General features: G+C 45.5%; 1 protein-coding gene across 1 annotated transcript in view; it reads left to right on the top strand.

The window, feature by feature from the left end:
* The window catches only part of ABCA4 (ATP binding cassette subfamily A member 4), a 1,114,059-nt gene that overhangs the window by 444,128 nt on the left and 646,838 nt on the right, over positions 1 to 23,093 (top strand). The window contains exon 15 of the mRNA XM_078650330.1: positions 20,322 to 20,543. Within this exon, the coding sequence (XP_078506456.1) occupies positions 20,322 to 20,543 (222 nt within the window). The remainder of the gene's footprint in view (positions 1 to 20,321; positions 20,544 to 23,093) is intronic.

The following is a 23,093-nucleotide window of genomic DNA, read 5'->3' as shown; positions in this document are numbered from 1 at the left end:
GCCCCGGGGAGGTGGCGGTCCCCCGGCTGCGGGGGGCCACGTGCCCCCGCATTCAAATTAATAATCCCCAGGGAGGTGGCGGTCACCGGGGCTGCGGGTCCCCCGTGATCCCCCCGCAAATGAATCACCGATTGCCCCCGGGACCCGCGCTTTGTTTTATTTTTTTTCATGGCAGAATTCACGACCCCAACTCGAATTCTGCTGCTTAAAAGAAAATGCTTTTTTTGGCCCTGGGGGTCGTTGTGGGACCCCTGAGCAGGCCTAGGGGGTCAGGGGGTTTCTACGCTGCCCCTTTTTCTTATTTTTCAACCTTTTTTCCACTCTTTTAACCGAGTCACAAGAAGGCTGACAACACTTCCTGGTTTGGAGTGTTGGCAGCCAATCAGAGTGAAGCTTGTGCCCGGGAGAGTTCGCAAACCCTCCTTGGTGGTCAGATGTCGATATTTTTCTTTTTTTAATTTCTCAGGAACTACTGAACGGATTTACACCATTAAAAAAAAGATCTCTTTGTGAACCAAGGGCTACATTTTTGCCAAATTTGGTGTAATTCCGTTCAGCAGTTGGGGCAGTAACCTGTTTCAAAATTCCTATGGAACTTAACATTGGGAAAACGCGTTTTGGGACCCTCTTTTTCTCAGGCCCGCTTCACAAGTCACCCCGAAACTTTCAAGACAGGAGATGACCGGGGCACCTCATTAGTTTTGAAAATTTCACAAAGATTCGTCAAACGACGCCAAAGTGATTGGCAAAAGAAAAAACGCTTTTTGAATAGAAACAAGGTCTTAACTATAACTACCTGCTGGCGACCGCAGCACGATCGCCAGTAGGTAGTTATAGAGTAGAGCAGCACTGGGATTGGCCTGAGCGGGCTGGAAAGACGCTCCGCTTAGACCAGGGAGTCTGTGGGCTTTCTCCAGGCCAAATGTTCAATGCAGACAGGCTGGAGAAATCTAAGTGCCTGAGATGTCCGACCAAACACATATGCGTACTTAGGGAGTGCCCATTGCACTCCTCCTCCCCCTCCCATGCATCAGCCCCACCCCTCCCTACAGCACTGGCTCAAAGCCGGCAAATGAAAAATAAGACAATGCTAGAACATCTTTTTATTTTTCATTTGCTGGCTCTGTGCCAGGGAGTGGGGCAACGTTCCTCTGCCATTGCGTAAGAGATGCCGCTTGTCTTAACTATTTACAACAAGGGGCGGTGATGGACAGAGTCTCTGAATTAAGCAGAGTACTCTCACCCAGTCAAGAGATCAGGGCTAGATCCAACACCGTTTTTTAGCTCATTGCACCATCCCAGTTTCAGAACCTGGCTGTATGCAAATTAGTCTGTCCCTGGCCCAGTGCATAATGGGAACAGGGCAGACCAGACTACAAAAGCCAATTCTTACACTGGGAAGGAAACAAGCTTCCGGGGACCGGTTTCTGCCATTTCAGGCGTCTTCGGCCCGGTTTGCTTGAATCCTGATGGTGCAATGAGCAAGGGACTCACATCTGAGTATACCCTTCCACGCTTAGGGTGGACAAAATTATTTACAACAAGGGGTGGTGATGGACAGAGTCTCTGAATTAAGCAGAGTACTCTCACCCAGTCAAGAGATCAGGGCTAGATCCAACACCGTTTTTTAGCTCATTGCACCATCCCAGTTTCAGAACCTGGCTGTATGCAAATTAGTCTGTCCCTGGCCCAGTGCATCATGGGAACAGGGCAGACCAGACTACAAAAGCCAATTCTTACACTGGGAAGGAAACAAGCTTCCGGGGACCGGTTTCTGCCATTTCAGGCGTCTTCGGCCCGGTTTGCTTGAATCCTGATGGTGCAATGAGCAAGGGACTCACATCTGAGTATACCCTTCCACGCTTAGGGTGGACAAAATTATTTACAACAAGGGGTGGTGATGGACAGAGTCTCTGAATTAAGCAGAGTACTCTCACCCAGTCAAGAGATCAGGGCTAGATCCAACACCGTTTTTTAGCTCATTGCACCATCCCAGTTTCAGAACCTGGCTGTATGCAAATTAGTCTGTCCCTGGCCCAGTGCATCATGGGAACAGGGCAGACCAGACTACAAAAGCCAATTCTTACACTGGGAAGGAAACAAGCTTCCGGGGACCGGTTTCTGCCATTTCAGGCGTCTTCGGCCCGGTTTGCTTGAATCCTGATGGTGCAATGAGCAAGGGACTCACATCTGAGTATACCCTTCCACGCTTAGGGTGGACAAAATTATTGTTAATTATTTTGTCCACCCTAAGCGTGGAAGGGTATGCTCAGACATGAGTCCCTTGCTCACTGCACCATCAGGATTCAAGCAAGCCGGGCCGAAGAGGCTGAAATGCCAGAAACCGGTCCCCGGTAGCTTGTTTCCTTTCCAGTGTAAGAATTGGCTTTGTAGTTTGGTTTGGCCTGTTCCCATCATGCACTGGGACAGGAACAGACTAATTTGCATACAGCCAGATTCTGAAACTGGGATGATGCAGTGAGCTAAAAAACGGTGTTGGATCTAGCCCTGATCTCTTGACTGGGTGAGAGTTTTCTGCTTAATTCAGAGACTCTGTCCATCACCACCACTTGTTGTTAATTATTTTGTCCACCCTAAGCGTGGAAGGGTATGCTCAGACATGAGTCCCTTGCTCACTGCACCATCAGGATTCAAGCAAGCCGGGCCGAAGAGGCTGAAATGCCAGAAACCGGTCCCCGGTGGCTTGTTTCCTTTCCAGTGTAAGAATTGGCTTTGTAGTTTGGTTTGGCCTGTTCCCATCATGCACTGGGACAGGAACAGACTAATTTGCATACAGCCAGATTCTGAAACTGGGATGATGCAGTGAGCTAAAAAACGGTGTTGGATCTAGCCCTGATCTCTTGACTGGGTGAGAGTTTTCTGCTTAATTCAGAGACTCTGTCCATCACCACCCCTTGTTGTTAATTAGCTTGTCTTAACTATGCATTCGTTTACCACACATGCCTTTATCATGCATGCTTTACAACAATATTTGTTGTAAAGGCTTGGTTGCTAAAGGAATATGTGTGGTAAAATCAAAATTAGAGTTTCCCAGCTACTCGCCTATCCAAGCAGATCCGCTCGGAACCACCTGAAACACCCTCTAATCGCACCCTGAAAACACGCGAAACCGCTCCTTTCCATAGGCCTCCAATGCAGACGAATTCCCATTTAAAAACTAGTCCCAAAATCACCCTTCCTGTGGATCGATTTCCTCCAAAACAATCACAGGCACAGTAGACATCCGTAGCCATCAGTGACAGAAGCCGTTTTTACCTGGAGCCTGGGCTTTAAGGGGGGATGAAAAAACTGGCAGGTCTCTTAAAGGGATGTGGACGATGTAATTGAGGGCGTGGCTTGAACACATGCAAGCCAGATTGATGAAGCTTTGCTAACGCTAGGACTAGACCAACAAGTAAAAAGCCCTACACATGTGAAAGTACACATGTTGGACTTGGTGTGGACGACATTGCCGGCACAGGGGTCGCCGAGTGCGACGCCTTGTGTCTGGTCGGATCACTACCTTGTGAAAGGAGAACTCCTGATCACGCAAAAAAGGAAACCCGTAGAGGGGCAGAGGGTGGTGAGAAAATGGAAAAATGTCAATGGAGATAGATTGGTGACATATCTCCTAGCGAACCCACCCTTGAACCCGGGTGATAAGAATCCGGATGCTCTCCTCAGCGATCTGGACGGTAGACTCCGGAAGGCGGCTAACTATGTAGCGCCAGCACGAAGGGTCAACCTAGTGAATAGAGGCTCTGGATCTCCCTGGTATAACGACTCTCTTAGGGAGAAGAAGAGGGCTCTTCGCAGGATGGAAAGAGCTTGGCGCAGAGCCTATGATATCAAGGCAAGAAGTCTCTATTTAATGGAACTTGCGATTTACAAGCGCGCCATCATAGCCAGGAAGGCTGAGTTCTATGAAGAAAGAATCATCACAGCCATTGACCCACAGAAATGAAATCTTTAGGGTACTAAATGAACTCAGGACAACGAGAGAACAGAGGCCGGAGTTCACTTGGGAGGACTGCCAGAGATTCTAGGATTTCTTTACTGGTAAAATAACTGATCTACTCTCTGAGATCGCTGGCGCTCCCCTACACGACTGTCCCCCACAGATTAATCCGGCCAAGAAGTGGGTGGACAGCCCTTTAGACACCCTTCCATTGATTACGAAGGAGGGACTGTCACAGCTCATGGGACGAGTTAAATCAGGATCCCAGACCGATCCTTGTCCTCCGGAAATATTTAAACTGGCGCTGCCAGGAATGGAGGAGGAGGTCCTAACACTCTTGAACTCATCCTTAGCATCAGGAAAGGTTCCGCTAGCCTTTAAGGAAGCTCGCGTAGTTCCTCTGCCAAAAAAACCTGGGGCAGATGTGAAATGTATGAAAAATTTTAGACCCATATCGCAGATCCCCTTCCTTGCCAAAGTGTTGGAGCAGCAGGTACTTCCATGCCTTTCGGACCATCTGGAAAGGAACAGCCTGCTGGAACACAATCAATCGGGATTCCGTGCGAATCACAGCACGGAATTGGTTATGCTAGCCATTCTAGACAAGCTCAGGAGTAGGGCGGACAGGAAGATGCCTGGTGCCCTGGTGTTGCTAGACCTCTCCGCGGCGTTTGACACCGTGTGTCATAAACAACTACTGTCGCGGTTGAGTGATTTTGGCATCCAGGGCACAGCTCTTACCTGGTTTGCCTCCTTCCTGTCAGGAAGGACACAAAGAGTGCAGCTGGGTGAATTAGTCTCCACAGCAACGGTAACATCGTGTGGAGTGCCGCAGGGGTCAGCCTTGTCACCGCTGCTATTCAACATATACTTACAACCATTGATTGCCCTTCTCAACCAAATGGATTGTCAGGTATACAATTATGCTGATGACACCCAAATCCTCATCCAAATGGATGAGGTCTCTGGGGTGTCCACAAGGATGCAAAACATCCTTAAGCATATAACCAACTGGATGTCACTAAATTCTCTAAAAATCAACCCTGACAAGACTGAGGTTCTACCTATCACTTTGGCGGGCAGCCCTTGGCATGATGGGTTCTGGCCCTTAGAACTTGGTCCACCCCCAGTGCCTGCAGTGACGGTTAAGAGCCTAGGCATCCATGTGGATGACAAGCTATCTATGCGGAAGCAAGTTAGTATGGTGGTCGGAACCTGTGTGGGACTACTACGTCAACTCAGGAAAATCGCACCACTCTCGTCATTTTCAACCTTGAGACAGGCGGTTTCCGCAATGATACTCTCAAGGTTGGACTACGGCAATTCGCTCTATATAGGATTGCCTCAAAAACTTCTCAACAAACTCCAAGTGGTGATGAACGACGCCGCTCGGCTCATCTTTAAAAAACCTAGGAACTCGCACGTGTCCCACTCCTGCGCCAGTTACACTGGCTGCCGGTGAGACAGAGAGTGCTCTTTAAAGGGCTATGCATTGCTCATAAGTCACTCTATGGTAAGGCCCCAGGATACATCAAGACCCGTCTAACTCCATTTATACCGGGTAGGGCATTAAGATCTGCTGATGCATCTCGTCTCACCCAACCACGCGCCAAACTAGTTACGGTGGGTGGTCGTGCGATCTCAAATACTCTCCCTGTAGTATGGAATAACCTGCCGACCGATCTGCGGAGGGAGTCCAATTTGATGGCCTTCCGCAAGACGCTGAAAACTGTCCTATGTCAGGAAGCTTGGGCGGGGTTATAAGGCCGGTTGTACTAAACTAGAAATCTGTCTGTTTGTGTTCACTTAGGAATCTAGCGGTGCTACCTGGACAGCGCTTAGAGACCCCAGGGTATAACGCGCTATATAAATCGAATAAAAAAAAAAAAAAGCTAAAAATCTGTGCTCACCATTGTGTGCCGCCCGACTAGTATTTTGCTACATCCAGGTATATAATGCAACAAGTAAAATTAAACCTACAACAAGCCAGGGCTACTGGCTTTATCAATGGTAAGGGTGAACGTGTGCGGTCTTTTTCAAATAGTTTGTTTCTTTTTAAGCCTTTTCGCTCTCCAGGGTTGCTGTTATTCCACACAACTTCTTTTTAACAACGTTAGCGTTTAACAAAATATATGTTCCAATACCTCGATTACACACTCGAAGCATTTCTTCCTGCAGAACAGTTCTCATGTAAAAATGTATGGTTTCAGGTAAAGTGCTTTAGTGCCCTTGGGCCAAGTTCCCCCTATATAAACTGCAAAAAAACAGCATGCAAGCTTTGTCGTTGCCTTGATTGTAGAAGTATACAAGCACATGAAGGGCAGAAACCTTCCCTTATAGAGGACAATAAAAGTTAATGTCATTTGTAGCAAACAAAGTAATACTGTGCTCCACTTTATATTAGAAAGTGCTTTGACGTGCTGCACTGTTAAAAAATCCATGCTTCCCTGCAGCAATGAACATTAATTCTTCAAGCAGAAGGATAAGATCAGACAATCCAGCAAACACAGAGTCACACAAAACGGAGGTTTCTGCCCCGAGGGTGCTAGCAAAAATGGAGAGCCCGATATGACCCGTCTCACACCTGCTATAGTACTGCCGGTGCTCAGCACCGTCAGAACCCGGCCCACTTAAAGCCCTGCCTCGAACAACTGGAACCCCCCCAAAAGTAGTTCTCGACAACCCTCAAAATGGGCCCACCTGGTGACTTTGCAAACCAGACCTTCACAAACAATTGTGTTTCAACCCGATCCTCTTGAAACTTGGAGGGATGCTAGTCCCACCTATCCCTAAGTACCTCACCAAGCCATATCCTGATCAAATCAGCGGAAGGGGTATGACTTTTGACCTAAATACCCCCACCCCGCCCATTGATAAACAAGCAAAAGTCAGCAAAAACAAGTCAAAAACACACCAAATCCCTGCCAAATCTTGCCAACTCCACCACGCACAATACTAAAACGTGCCCTGAGCCCTAGACTCTGGGAATCCTAGCCCTGTTCCGATGCTTCCTGTTTCTCTCCCTGCCCATCCGTGCATCTAGATGCATCTAGACTGCGCATTGCCCTAACCACACATATGCATGGTTAAGGCATATGCGTGGTTAAGGCAAGCGTGGTAGCGCTTGCGTTGTTGTAATACGCGTAGCTCTGCCCTCGTTGTTCGAGCTGTTTCTCGATATTTGCACATGGCAAGTGAAACAGAAATTGTGCAACTAGTAAAACAAATTACGTGATTGTCCAGAATGTTTGATGGGGCCAGGTGGGCAGGATCTTAACAAAGTCATTGTACTGGATGTCCAGTCCACCAAATACCAAGTTCCCTTAAGAAGGCACCATATACTTCTAATCACCTCTATCCATCCCAGCAAACTGAAGCCTACCAATTACATCAATGCAAAGTGATGTCCAAGCAAAAATGGGTGATTGTTGGATTTAGGGCCAAGCACAGAAACTAGAGAACTAGAGAAACTAGAGAACCCATGTTTTCATTCAGGAAATTGGACAGAGATGGCCCCTGCCCATGTATTTCCATTCAATAAATTCAAGGGGTAACAGAATTGGCATCATATACCCTTTCACCCCTGCTGACATTAAAGGATTTACTTTGGACCCACGCTTACCCCTGGAATACTGCTTACTTGCTGAAAGGCTCTGTTACTGGTCGACAAGGCAGCAGCCAGTCCAGCCTAGTATTAAAACCAGCCCCCATGTGCCCACCATTCCGGGGAAATTCACGATGCCTGGTAGTGCCAGTCCCAGCCATAGTGGTGATAGCCAAGTGCATGATGCATGTCTGGTAGCAGGCACATATTTCAATAAAACAGTGATGTGAAAAACAATCACTTTCATTTGGTATTAGTTAAGGAGTATGTTGGGACAGAAAAGCCACTTGCATAGTGACTGACATGCGCCCTGTCCCTGAGCGTCCCAGCTGTAGCGTTGTCTGGATAACTGGTGCTGATTTTTGTTGTCATGGGCAGACACAATTAATTAATGTGTGCCATGTCCTAAGACTGTCTCACAGATTGTGGTCATGTTAGACTGGGAGGAATGCCCATAACACTACCTTCCTAGGGTTAAAGAGTAATGCAGCACAAGTGCAATGGTGGTAGCATACTGTGTTGTTATCAGTATAAATGATCAAGCCCTTTTTACCTGTGTAACTGGAGTGAGGCCTACAGGTTCACTCATGTAAACTTCCGCTGCTGGGTACTTAACTCACCCTGGGCCTACATCAAGTTAGCATGAAGTGCTGTGCAGTGCGTGTGTGCTGTATGCATGTGCTGGATGTAAATGTGCATTTTGTATGGTACAATACACTGAAGAGTCTGGGTTCCATTTTGAGAGACTCAGGACTGATTGGAGGAACATGAAGAGGTAGAGGCGCAGTCCTTGAATAAGGTGTCTAAGCCAGATGCCATTTAACGAGGCTCCTGCCATTGGAAGGGACAGCCATCAATGGAAGGATGCCTATGGCAGACCTGATTGGTCTACGAGTAAATGGAGGAAGCTCTGATTAAACGGTTTAGGCTGAAGCTAGCTCAGTACCATCAGTGATCCTTGGACTGCAAGAGAGCTGATGGTGTTCCATTTGCGACTTGGACTCATGGAGTATTGCATGATTGGAACTAGTGAGTAAGAGCGATGGAGGTCAAGGATTGTTAGTTCCTTAACCAGCTGATGGTGAGAGAGCGACTCAGGGAGGAGTGCTTTACCCCACTTAGGCAATACCTATCTGATTTTACAGATAGGAATCCAGAAAAGCTTGTAGTGTTGGCTGACAATTGGTTAGTTAACAAGGTTCACAAGAGGCTTGTACAGCACAGTTATAAGCCTTGGGGGAGAGGTACTCCCCAAAGACTGGTTCCATACCCGATGTTAAGGGCCAGGGTAATTCCCATGGGATTCGAGGATGGCTGAGGTGAAATGGTAATGGTGTTTCCAGAAAGGAGTAGCAAGAGAACGGAAGGCAGAGAATTTCCTCCAAGAGTAAGATAGTGATTTACTAAAAGTGCATCTAGGTGGGACACTTAAAAGAGGGATTGTCAGGCGAAATATCCTGTCCCACCAGCACCAGTGATAGCAAGCATGTTGCACTTGGGTGAAGGGACCCAACAGGGCCCAGGTGTGCTCAATCCAGTAGCTATGGATATTTGGGAGAGTTGTCTGAAGCTCATTCATCCTAAGGTAATGGGGTTAATGCAGGAAGTTAGTATCAATGGGAGGAAAGTGCCTGCCCTGAAGGATACTGGAGCCTTCTGCACTATAGTTGAGAGGAAGTACCTTAAACCTGAGGAGATGCTCCCTAATACAAAGGATACAGGTTTGGTAGCCAATGAGAGGGCATTAATTATCCACTTCCTAGGGTTGAGATAGAACACAATGGCAAGATGCTGGATGTCTTTTGGGCAGAAATTTGAATAGCCCTACTTGGTGTCAAAACCGAAGGCTTTATGGCTTGAACCACAACAGCTATGGTAACCAGAGCACAGGTTGCAAATCAGCCTCAGAGTGGAACTTGGATCATTCCTGATTTGCAGGGACCAGGGCAAGATAGTCACAGGAAAGGGCAGACTACAGGAAGGCAGTGGCCATGTAGTTCATCACTTCTTCTCCAAAGGGAGAGGATGGTGAGTCTCCTGAAGTGCATCAAGTGCTGGAGTCTCAGTTGCTCCCAGAGCTGCACGGTTTGTTAGTAGGAGGCACTAGCTGGGAAGATTTCTGCAAAGTAGAGAAAGAGTTCCATATGCTTGTACTGCTTTGAAAGGGAGTCGGAGAACAGGTCAGCAAAGGAGTGGTCAGGAAACACTATATTGGCTGGGAGGGAGGCTTACTTTATACTGAGTCTGTAAGGCCTGAGTCAGAAACTAGCAAGAGGCTAGTAGTTCCATTAGTGCACAGGACTTTCCTGTTGTCACTGGCACATGAAACACTCTTTGCAAGGCACTTGACCATTAAAAAACCCAGGATAGATTGGACCCTCTGTTCTGCTGGCCAGTGATGTACAGAGACACAGAGAGGTTCTGTAAAAAGTGTCCTGTTTTCAGATGAGTGGTAAGACAGGAGGGAAGACAAAGGCACTGTTAGTGTCTCTACCAGTTGTAGGTGTTCCATTTTAGCAGGTGGGAATAGGTATTGTTGGTTCTTTTGGCCCCCCTCACAGTCAGGCAACAAGTATATCTTGGTTGTGGTGTATCATGCCTCCAGGTACCCTAGAGCTGTACCTCTGAGGAGCATGGTTGCAAGTGTGGTAGCTCTCCTGGGGATCTTGTATAGGGTAGGATTTAAGAGACTGTTAATTTTTGACCAGGGAACCAATTGTATTTCATGTTTAATGAGAGATGTGGGTTCAAGCTGGTGTGACATACCACTTCTCCACAGCTTACCACCCACAAATCAATGGTTTGGTGAAGAGCATGATGGGAACTCTGCCAGAGAACCTAAGGAGGGAGTAGATCATTTCCTTCCATGCTACTTGTTTGCCTAAAATGATTCCTCAGAAGGCGGTGTGGTTGAGTCCCTTTGAGCTTCTGTATGGACACCTATTGTGGGCCAGCTGACCTTAGTCAGTGAAGGGTATTGAGGAACCTCAGAGTCTCCACAGAAGGATGTGGTGGACTATGTGACTGGCCTCAGGAAGTTGATGGAGGAATACATGAGTCAGGCAAATGAAAACCTTCAGGCTAGCCAATTAAGGAGTGATGCGACCAGAGAACTACTATGACTGGGCATCAGAAAGGTCAGGAGGTGTTGGTGCTAAAGCCTATTAGTATCATGGCTTTGGAGGGCACGTGGTGTAGACCACACAAGGTAGTTCAGAAGATTTCTGAGGTTAACTCCTTGCTGGGCACAAGTGTCACAAAGGAACTCAAGAAGGTGTTCCATGTAAACAGGCTGAAGCCATACCCCTGGAGAGATTACACAGTGAATATCATGACTATGATAGGGGAAGTTGAGGAAGATAGTGAGTTTCTATCTGACTCATTCCCAAACTCTCCTTGCAGACTCCATGGTTTATACCTGTCTGTGTGCATGACATAGACACAGGTGGCAGTCTGCCTGTGAAGGGCAGGATGTACAGAATGTCTGAAAAGGTTCAAGGATGTATTTAGGTGGAAGTTGCCAAGATTTTTGACCTGGAGGTCATTTACAGATCTCGTAGCATGTGGTCTAGTCCTGCAGTGCTAGTATCAAAGCAAGGGTCTACTGACTTGCGGTGCTTTGTGGACTACTGAGCCCTGAATGAGGTAACCAATACCGATACCCATCCAATTCCAAGAGGGGAATGAGCTTGTGGATTGGTTAGGTGCCACAAAGCACTTGATCACCTTGGATCTGACCAGTGGGTATTGGCAGACTGCTTCAGCACCAGATGCCTTGAAAAAGAATGAATTTTCTATGCCAGAGGGACTACATCAGTTCAGAATTATGTCCTTTGGGTTTAAAAATGCTTCTGCCACTTTTCAGCACCTGGTGAACCATTTTTTTCCCAGGGCTGAAACGTGTGGCAGTCAATGAGGTGGGGAGCAGAAAGATTCACCTGTTGGATGCCAAGATTCAGTCTGTGATGGAGTGGGAGGGGCCTACTGCCCAGACTGAGGTAAGGGCCTTTTTAGGACTCACCAGGCATTAGATTTACAAGGGCTAAGAAGTGACAGGAAGCTTTTCAGGAGCTGAAGAAGGCACTATGCACCACACCTGTACTGAAAGCACCTGACAACTGTCAGCCTTTCTGTGTGCAGACGGATGCCTCTAAGAATGCAGTTGGAGTGGTGTTTGTTCAACTGGATGAAAAAGGTAGAGAGCCTTTTGTAGCCTTTATTAGTAGGCAGTTACTACCCAAAGAACAGATCTTGGTGACTATTGAGAAAGAGTCATAGTATGGTCCTTGTTTACACATCACCTTTATTTGTTTGCCACCAGGTTTGTGGTGCGAACAGATCATACGCCATTGATGTGGTTGATGGCTATGATGTAAGAGAATCCCAAGTTGTTGAGATGATCCATTTTTTTGCATGGGTTAGACTTTGTAGTGAAACAGAGCCGGATTGAGCCACAGGAATACTGGGGGACTTTCCCATCAGTTTTAAATCTGACCACCCAACCTCTCCAGGTTAGGAGTTGGTTCAGGGTGTCTTGATCTGGGAGGTGCACAGGTTAGGACAGAAAAGTCCTTTGCATGGTGACAGACGTGCATCCTCTGCCCTGAGCGGCCAGGCTGCAATGATGTGTGGACCCCTAGTGCTGATTTGGGTTGTCATGGACGAACATGGATCAGGCGTCTGCACCTTTAAATAATCATTGCAAGTTAAAAGCAAAAGAGGGTAAATGGCAAGTTGGTATTTTAAATGACAAATCAATTTGGGTATTTTTTTAATTTTAATTTGAATGAGAACATGTTTTGGGATACAAAACTACAACTACGTTTTAATTGCAGCAGCACATAATTTAGGGCTAGATAGTACTATTGGAACTGAAAATGCAGCATTAATCAACATTAAAATACAAGTCAGCTTGAAAAAACTATGGAGACAATGTCAATACAAAACTAAAATAATGATGGGGAGAAAACCAGTTGGTATTGAAAACTGATATTTAGCTAGCGATAATATGATTTTGGGTAAAACAATATTAATTTGAAAGTCAACAAAAATGAACTACGAAACCAAAGCAAATTAGGATTTTATTCAAAAACTGAAAGAAAAATGGATGATGACCAAATAATGCTGATTTCAATTAAAAATAAAAAGGTACGGGACTAATGTGGCTGCTCGGTGCTGAGCTCTGTCCACACACCAGCACGGAATGCTGTCCGGGACACCGATTTTGATGATCTAACTGCACACACAGGGGACGGTTGCTCGTGGGACCTCAAAGGTGTGTCTTGGAGCCTTCGTCCTTCGTGGGGGACTGCATTTCCTTCACTTTTTGCCCTTCTCCATTCATGAGTTGATGTGCGCATCAAAATGGTGGTCTGCTCCTTCGGATTTGATCTGCGACATCCGAACACGACGCAGCTCTGAGGAGGGACACCCTTCATGCCAATAGAAGGTCTTCATCTAGCAGTAAGCATCTCTTATCTTTCATTCTCAGTGAGCATAATAGCCGCTCTTTTAATCCTGGAACGTGACTCCTCAGTACTCCAAAATGGCGGCTGCATGATTATTTCCTGTCAGCCACGACTCCCATGGGAATTTCCCTCATCGCTGCGGTCACTCCCACTTGTTCTTGCCAAATATGCCTGAGTGTTCTACAATATCTGCATATCCCTATAAAGCCTAGCAATTTGTGATGTCGTGTTCACATTACCTGTTTCAACAGTCGCTAGTGCCCTGCTATCTTAGTGGTCTGTCATGCTACCGGCCCGTATACCCTACTGATCTGTTATTGAATCGACAGCGGTGACCTTATGATACATACTTTCAGCATTATTGAGAAGTCCTAAAGAAGTCTTAAAGAGGTCATTAAGCTTCGTCACACTTATTGAATGAGGAGCTGTTTGGCGTTCTGAACCACTGATTACAGTGGCGGACAGTGAGCACCAGTGATTTCAGGTGTAGCCAGTGGAGTCTGTGGAAGCAGTGTGGCTCAGGTGTTCCTATCTCTGCCATTGGAAACAAACAGACTAATTTTGTCAATTGTAGTTTCTCTGTTTGCTTAGTCAACCATGGATAGCGCTGTTCTTATTTTACTGTGCGGTTACAAAGCAATATCTTGTAAATAACACATATGTGGGCACTCAACCAGCCCTTGGCGAGTGCTTCGCTTCTTTTTCTTCTCGACCTACTGAGGTTTGTTGGTTTCACTCATTGAGACCCACATGACGGAGTGTGTGAGTGCTAATATGAAGGACAGCGACACTGAAGCGACCCTGAAATGGTCAAAGCAATCTCCACCCCTCCCGGAGTCCCCGATTAAAGGTGGCCCAGACTCTGAATCTACGTTGGAGGCCATTCAGCTCAGTCTCAGTACTGTACATGATATTACTCAGAGCACGAAAACAAATACCGATCTTCAGCTAGAAGTGGCGGCCATCTGCAATGACTTTAAGGATATGGCAATAAGAATGTCCAATGCTGAGACCAGAATTAGTACGGTGGAAGACTATGCACACTCTCAAGCCAAACAAATCTAAAGTCTTGAACGATCCATTTCAGCTCTGAGGAGAGATCTCACTGATCAGGAGGACCGTAATCGTAGGGGCAACCTGCGTACTTTTGGTTTACCAGAGGGAATAGAATCCTCTGCCCCATTGGTTACTGTGTTTCTGATTTCTTGGTTACCAGAAGCTTCTCAGCTGTCGTTCAATAAAGACTTTCAGATTAAAAGGGCCCATAGGGTTCCAATGTTCAAACCCAAAAATATGGCATTCCCTAGACCTTTGATCTTTAAACCCTTATGATATTAACAGACGGAGCGAATCTTAGACCACATGAGGAAGATACAGTCAGTGCAGTGGCATGATCACAAAATCTTAACTTTGCAGGACTATGCCAGATACACTCTTTCAGGTATATTAATGAACACATTTGTTTGCTCATTTTTACAACCATAATCACTTCGCACTCTCTTTCCCCTGTTTCTTATTCTCTGTTATCCCATATCAATGCTGACAATTTGATTGTTCCTGTTGATCTATTTTATATGTAGAGGGAATATAATGTATGTAATGTTGTAAAGTATGCAATGTTGTCTATGTTTTCTATGTTGGTTATGTTACTCATGTGGAATGTATGCCTATGTTGTCTTTGCAGAGTGTATGTAATTTATGTGTTGCAGTCTATGTTCAGAGTCTTTTTTGCCACTACACATTGTCACTGCACATCACCACTACCAGATTCTATCTATTTCTGCTCTCACATGCCTTCTGGATCCCTATGTATTCTTAAGTCTGCTCTCTCTCTTATTTTGTGGCACTCTTAAGTGTCCATATTGTCTCCTCCTACATCTGAAATTATTGTTTTTTCTTTTTGTTATTTCATATGTTCAATTATTCAGTGCTCACTTTGCAATAGTCATGGTTTCAGTGTGGCTAATTCTGTCTAAATACAATATTTTAATATATCACGTATCTGATATAGCAAGTCTCTCATCCTGGCTGTCTTACTTCTACAATGTACACTGTTTGTCTCCAGTTTGACATTGCACATTATTTGCATATTGTAGTATCCTTCGAAATACCGGCTTTCCCTACTGCTTAAATTATTCCCCAAGATGTGCTGTGCTAGTTATCCTTCCCTGTGTTTTTTTCTGGTGCTATCTTTGTCAGCCCTTGCTGCACATTATCCCTGCTTTTTCCCCATTCAAGCGGTCTCGTACAGATATCCCCTGGTAGGAAGGGGACTCATTACTTCTCTGTCCGGGTTCGAGGCAGATGAGGGTCCTCACTTTCCCTTTTTATTTTTTGTTCACCCCCTTCCCCCCTTTTCCTGTGGAGCATGTTCTTCTCTTCCAGTGTGCTTTTTTGTTCAGTTTCATTCTGAGCTCATTTTAATCCTTTGTGGTTCCATTGTTCTATTGTTGTTCAAATGTCCCCCCTAGAGGTTGTTTCCTTAAATATTAAAGGGCCGAATCACCCCGTGAAGAGGTCCAACATTTTGGATTATTGCAAAGGTCTGAGGGGCGACATTGTACTCCTCCAGGAGTATCAAGATAGGTTCTAAAGAGGCTCTGCTCATGAGAAAGGGTTGAGTCGCGGACATTGTCTGCTCTCAAGCCTTGGGGAAGCGTAATGGGGTTGCTACCCTTATTTCTAACCAATCAGGTTTGTCCATAATCACAGCGGAACATGACACTAATGTAAGATAGATACTTACTAGACTGACCAATGGATCCCAAGAGTTATGTCATGAATATTTATGCACCCAACTCGGATGACCCTGAGTTTTGGCGTACAATCAACAAAAATCTTTCTGATAGTCCTCTAAGTTCTAAAGCGGTTGTAGGTGGGGATTTCAATCTTTCTTTGGATCCTATCTCAGACCGTCACTCCTGATTCTGATACAGAGCCCTTAGGGCACATAAACAATTAATGTCTGGACATCTAATCAGTTAGTAGATGTTTGGACACTACATAAGCCACAGGGCAGTGATTTTACGTTCTTTTCTTCGCCCCATTCTAATTTTTCCCGCATAGACTATCTCCTTGTGGATGCCTCTCTTCTCCAAGATACGTCTGATGCACGGATTCACCCAATAGTCATGCCTGATCATGCGGCAATCTCTATGTCCATTCTCAGCTAAGTTGTCAAGGGTATAAATCGTGTGTGGTGCTTAAATAGTGAAATCTTGGACAATGAGTCTGATGTTCTTGATCTCCAGCCAGAGATCAAGTCTTTTTTCATGAAAATGAAAACTCAGTTACTTCCCCAATAGTCCTTTCGGGTGCTTTTAAATGTATAATGAGAGGACAGATCATTAAGAAAATGTCCAAAAGAAACAGTTAAATTAGAAAATTATTTTCAATGCCCTGGAGAGTAAATTAAACGGAAAGAAGTCTTGTATAGACACTCCAATAAGAAGCCCCTTCTACAGGATATCACACAACTAAAATATTCTTATAACTCTATTGTTAGTAAAAGAGCCTACCTAGGGGTTCATGCTAAAAAATCTCGCCATCTCCTATTATATAATAGAGCTGGTAAATTGTAAGCACTTACTCTTAAATCCACCAACCTGCGCACCCAAATAACCCATATCACAGTTAGAGATGGTTCACATAAAGTTCTCAATTAAGATATCCTTGAGGTATTTAGAGATTTCTATGAAAAGTTATATACCCCTCAATTGTCATGTAATAAGTCAAAATGTCTGGAGTTCCTTCGTCCTCTTTCTTTGCCCATTGTTTCTCACTCTGATAGGCTGTGTTTGAATAAGCCAATAGACTCTGAGGAAATTGTTAAAGCTATTAAAGCCATGCAGTCAGGCAAGGCTTCAGGCCCGGATGGCTTTCCAATCATTTTCTATAAGACTTTTACTCGCTCAATTATCGGTCATCTCAAATGAGTTTTTGATCATCATGCCCCGTCGGGCAGCGTCTCGGGCTCAGCTGTTGAGGCCACCATTGTGGTCATTCTGAAATAGGGCAAGGATCACTCTGATCCTAAAAATGATCATCCCATTTCGCTTTTAAATATGGAAGGCAAAATCTATGCGAAGATTCTATCCCACAGATTGGAAACATTTATCCCTAGTCTAATTCATAACTCTCAAACTGGCTTTGTCAAAGGCCGTCTCGCAAGAGATAACATCCGTACCTTCAGTCATATTATAGAAAAAGCCCGCTTGTTAACACTTCCCTCAGTAGCAATTGCTCTTGACGCAGAAAAGGTGTTTGATAAGATTTATTGGCCTTTCTTGCATGCCATTTTAGAAACTCATGATCTAGGTTCCTCTTTTACTAACATGATCTTGGCTCTATACAAAAAACCCTTTAGCAAACATTAGAATTAATGGTTCCATTTCTTCTTTCTTTGACTTGCACCAAAGAACGAGAAAGGGGTGCCCTTTTTCTCCCCTATTTTTCTTACTATTGATATTCTACTTAGACTTCTTAATTCCGAACCTAACATTAAAGGCCTTCAATTTGGTCATCTTAAATTTAAGACAGCTGCATATGCAGACGATATACTCGTACGATGTTACTCACTTTAACTCAGCTTCCAAGGCTCTCGCCGAGCTATTTTGGCTGCCCATTTTTAAGTGCATCCAGTTTAAGGCCTTGTGTATTTCATTTAAGACCACAAATGGCAAGGGCCCATGACAACTGTCGCAGCTCTTCAGACCCTACATCCCAGGCAGATCACTAAGATCGTCTAACAGTGGCAATCTATCTATCCCCAGGATTTCAAAAGTAAAATGGGGAGGCAAACATTTTTCTTACACCACCATGAAACTATGGAACTCCTTGCCCATCTGCCTGAAAAACTAACATAACCTGCTACAATTTAGGAAGCATTTAAAAACCTGGCTGTACTAATGGCACCTTTCTAAAAATGACTGTCCACTGGTGTATCCAGCGCCTAGATACCTTCGGGTCATGATACGCTTTATAAAACCCTCATTTCATTTCATAGTCTCTGGAGATGTTGAGTTGGCTATTTCTTCGATGATTAGTATCATCCAGGACCTTTCGAAGGTCTCGGGGCATACACTAAGTAAGGATAAAACCAAGATATCCCTCTTAATCCCATTTGTTTTCCCTCCCATTTGGGTGCTTCAGATCTGAAGTGGCAGTCTTCTCGCCTTACGTATTTGGGAATCTGGTTTTGTAGAGACCTGATGAAAACAGTTTCCTTTAATGAATCATTTATACGAGCCTAAGTGAAAGACCCTTAATAATTGGTCTCCCAAATTCATTTCCTCCTGGGGAAGACTACATTCCCTTAAAATGATGATTACCCTGATGGTACATTTTTAATCATCATTGTTACCTCTAAGACTCTCATCCAATTTTTTTCATGAACTTGACCAACTTACTGCTAAGTTTCTGTGGAACGATAAACGAGCAAGGATCTTGTATACATTTCTTAGGAAACCTGTTGGTCTGGGTGCTTGTAACTTCCTGAACTGGTACCTGTATCAAACAGCCTTCCTAGATTCTCAAGGGGCGGTTTGGTTTTGCCCGGATTCACTTTACTCTCCTCCATGGATACACATTGAACAATCTCTTAGTCACCCCTATAGTCTGTCATCCTACATCTCAATGACAAAATTTCTCTCCTCTCATTCTCATCGTATTCTTTTGGATACAGTTTCTACTCTAAACACCATTGACATGTGGCTTGAGAGCCGCTTCAATAGTTTTAGGAGGTCTTTTCTTTGGTTTAATACAAACCTTACCTTTGATTTTGATCCTCACCTTTCTAATGTTTGGGCTTCTGAAGGCATTAAGAATATTCAGGACCTTTATGGTATTAATTGTGATCTTCTTCCTTTTACAACACTTGCCACAAAAGATGATTTTACTAAGCTAGACTTTTACTGCTTTTTGAAGGTTAAGGTTCAGCTCTCAAAATTCCACTTTTCTAGTCACTCATCTTTATTTAAATTTCTAACCCTTTGGCTCCGGACGGGGCATGTAGCATCCCAAACATACAAATTTGTATCTAACCCACCAGCTCCACAATGTTCATCTATTTATACTACATGGTCCAAACACTTTGATAAGGGGGCTTATGAACACATTTCGCAGAGTGAATGGTCTCTGATTGGGACTCTCTCACTAAAATTGCTCAGGCCTTTATCCAATCTAAATGTTTTACAATGAATTTGCTTCATTGGACTCCTGCTCGACTATACAAATTGAAGTTAAGAGATAATAATAGGTGCTGAAGTTGTGATTTGGAACCAGGAGCACATCAACACATGTTCTTTGATTGTACGCTTTTAGCTGACTATTGTGCACGTGTCAAGTATTTTTAATGTTCCTATTAAATTGTCCTTTTCAATGGTTCTACTGGGCCCCTGGGCATCAATTGATCCTCTCCCTTTAGAGAAGTCTTACATGGCATTACTGGACTTACTTTTGTCTATTGCAATCAAAGTGATTCTCACAGTCCTTCCAACACATTGTTTTTCACACTTGGTGGGCCTGGGTGCCCTATCTTTGTAGGGCTCACACGCTGCATTCTGAGAGTCACTCCTCTATAATTATCTTCATCCTAGTCTGGCGAACTTTGAACAATTATGTTCAACGTTACGCTCTATACCCCGGGGCTTCCAATTCTAATACCTCTAATTCCTGAACACTTTTAAGGTTATTTCTCGTGCCTACTCTTTCTACCTCTTTTTCCATTTCCTCCTTTTTTTGTAGCTTGCTCCACTAGAATAGCCCTGTTCCCTCCTGCCCCATCCTCTTTCCCTTTTCTCTCTGTTTTTCCCCTGTCTATCCTTTACGGTATATTTTGTGATATATGGTTTGTCTCTTTCCAGTTCATATGTAACATTTTGGTATGTATTTTGAGGTTGAAATGCTCTTTGATACCTTTTGCATATGTACTGCTTTGTCTAGCCTGTATCACTCATTGCATTTATTATTTATACTTCCCTATTGTTTAAACTTCAATAAAATGATTTGAACTTAAAAATAGAAAGGTACAAAGGATGTTCTTTGTAAGGAATAATGAGCGAAAATTCTCCCTTTATCATTGCTTAACGTCCCACATTCAAGCAGTAATCTCAGGATTTTCTTCGGCATTCAGCATAAAGACAGCAAAGATCCCTGTCTGTTACTACCCCTTAGTGTGACTGCCTGGTTTTTCATTACTAGTCCTGAGTGTGGCTCTTTGGCTTTTGTGTTCTTTTGTGTAAACTCAGAGCGTGCTACATCTCACCACTATTTGGTTTGTTTTGTGTTGCAGGGTGGTGGGGTGCTACACTACAGCAACCCACTTATTCTCTACCTGTTTCTGATGGCCTTCACCACTGCAACCATCATGCAGGGGTTCCTGATGAGCGTCTTCTTCTCCAAGGCCAACCTTGCGGCTGCCTGCAGTGGGGTAATTTACTTCACCCTCTACCTGCCACACATTCTTTGCTTTGCTTGGCAAGATCGCATGACATTCAAACTCAAAACCATAGTGGTAAGCGGCTTTTACATTCCACATTTTCAATATTGTATTCTTGTTTGTGTACTCATAATGTAAAATTCCCTAAATTATGCACAATGATGTAGAATAAACTTACTAGATCAGGTATCTATCATAGGTGTATCTGTATCACCTGGATGAGGCCTAAAACTGTTTCCTCAGTGAGGTTACTCTGGCCTGCCTTCTCCTCGTATAAGATTGTTCACTTGGCCTACACACTTTGTGCTAATTATAAGCCTATAGTCTTGCACTTTGTGATGTCACACCAAGCCCCCTGCATCATCCTCTGTGGTGACTCGAGTGTCCTCCATCATCTTGCTTTTTTGATGTAGCAGCCGGCTTGCAGCTTTGTCCACTTAAGTCATTTTCGGTCTTTTGTGTCACATTCGGCCTGTGGATCATTTCCAGGCGACAGGGCAGGCATGCACACGAGGTCATTTTTTTTTAATTGCGCAGTAAATGGTTATCATACATTTCACAGTCTACGCCTTCACAATGACTGCGTGAACGTATAGCAGTCTGTCAGGGTCTGTACAGGAGGACACAGCCATTCAGCCGACAACCCGGAGGTCCGGCGGCGAAGTCCATGTGATAACTTGTATAACCATCTGTCGACTCGTGTTATAAGTATTAGATCTCATGGTTTTGCGTTTTATCATCAAAGTTCGTTTCGCAATGTCCGCCCAGCAGTGGCGCTATGAGTGTAACCTCCCAAGTTCCCGTGGGTCGTGCGGGAGTCAGCCGTGGTTAGTCAAAAAAATGGGTAGGGGAGTTGGCTATAGATGTGTCGCCAATGCCGAGTCAACGTTGCTGTCCGTGAATTGGCAATATGTGTATTAGTATAGCTCACTGAGGCACAGGAGCAAGCAGGTGTGTTCAGCAGGGTTAGTCTGCAGCCATGTTGGGCAAGGCTCAAATATCTAGCAGCAGGGTGCCTGTGTGGCATCCCAAGTACATCGCTGGGAGGGCGCTAGGGACATGACAGCATCTAATGAACAGAGCATCAAATCCGTGTCTAACGCGTATGTGTCCAAGTGTCAGTATGTATCTCGTGTAGTGCGTGAGGAACATCGCGTCTCCGCAATCCGCAGGTAGCATGAGGTCCACGAGGGATTGCCTCCCGTCAGTGACGTGGTACCTCTAGTGTCTTCATGTAAAGCTAGGAAAGGGGTCTGGTCCGGGAACTTGACCAGCAAACAAACTGTTCCCTACGCCCATATAATGGCTGGGAAAACTAGGGGGTAGGGCAAGTGTGAAAGACAGGGGAAGGGAAAGGGAAGGGGGGAGATCAGTGCGGGTTCCGAAGTGGAGCATCTATTGTAAAGTGGGGTCCAGCAAGACTTCATGTAGTGTGTAGGAACAGTCGGGGGGGGGGGGGCATGAGTCCCCCGTCTTAGTCAAGGATCGACGGGCGTCTTCCGCAGTGCAGGGTCATGGTGTATGTCTGCAGTGCGCGGTGTGGTGGTGCAGGCTATCTATGCGCTAGTCATTCCCCTGTAGGAGGATGGGAGAGGGGGGGGGGCGGCATCCCCATATTTGGGGGTGTCTGCAGTTGGCGTAGGCATGTCAGGGCCAGGGTAGCTGCGCGCGCTCAGTGCCCCAAAGGTGTCCAGTGTAGAGCGGTGATGCGGTATTATCTTTATCCAGGGGTGCATGCCTTGGAACGGCGAAAGGTGAGTGGGCGGGGGAGAGAGAGGTGTGGGGCTGCACCTGCCCTCGGCACCAGTTGGTATCGCCATGGCGATGATGCCCCTTGCCTCAAGTGATCCCCCTTTCCTGGCAGGCGTGCTGGAATGTTTTCAGGAGGTCGTTCCAAATCTGAGCAATAGGGAATTTGCAGAGTCCCGCTGTTTCCTCACGAAGAAGGACCATGCCCTCCGCTCGTGCCCAATTAGTGAAGGAAGCGCGCCAATGTCGTACGTGGGGGGGGGGTTTGCTGCCTTCCAATGTTTGGTAATCAGGCGTTTGGCCGTTATGAGCCCCATGTCCCAGAAGCGTGTCCGCACTTTGTTGAGCTTTGTGCGTTTATACAGCCCTAAAACACACGCTTCCCACGTGTGTGGTATCTGCTCGTCAGCGCTGCGTGTGAGGAGAGTCACGACCTCGTCCCAATATTCGTGTATGTCAGGACAACTCCACAACATATGTAACAGGTCTGCTCCAGTCAGAGAGCAGCGCGGGCAGGCAGCATCTGTGGTGGCAAAGTATCTATTTATCTTGTCAGGCGTAAGGTAAGCGCGGTGTAGGATATAAAATTGGATGATTTTGAAGCGGGGGCTGCGCGGGATATATGTCGGTCCAGCTAGTATCACTGCCCACTCTTTATGAGTCCAGGCGCGTCCCCTGTCCGTCGCCCACTTGTCCCGCAGCTGTAATGTGGATGGCTGTGAGTGTGCCTGCAGAGCTTGCGCCAACCAATGGATGACGTGCGAGCCATTCCCCATAACATGGAGGTACTGCATAAAGCTATGCATCGGTAGCTCCTCCGCCACATCGCCCCAGGAGGCAGTGAGTGTGCGCAAGAGGGTCGCATGCAACAGGAAC

The sequence above is a fragment of the Lissotriton helveticus genome, chromosome 1_1, assembly GCF_964261635.1.
Source record: "Lissotriton helveticus chromosome 1_1, aLisHel1.1, whole genome shotgun sequence".
Lineage (NCBI taxonomy): Eukaryota > Metazoa > Chordata > Amphibia > Caudata > Salamandridae > Lissotriton > Lissotriton helveticus.
Note: the sequence above shows the minus strand (reverse complement) of the source record. Positions and strands in the feature narration are given on the sequence as shown.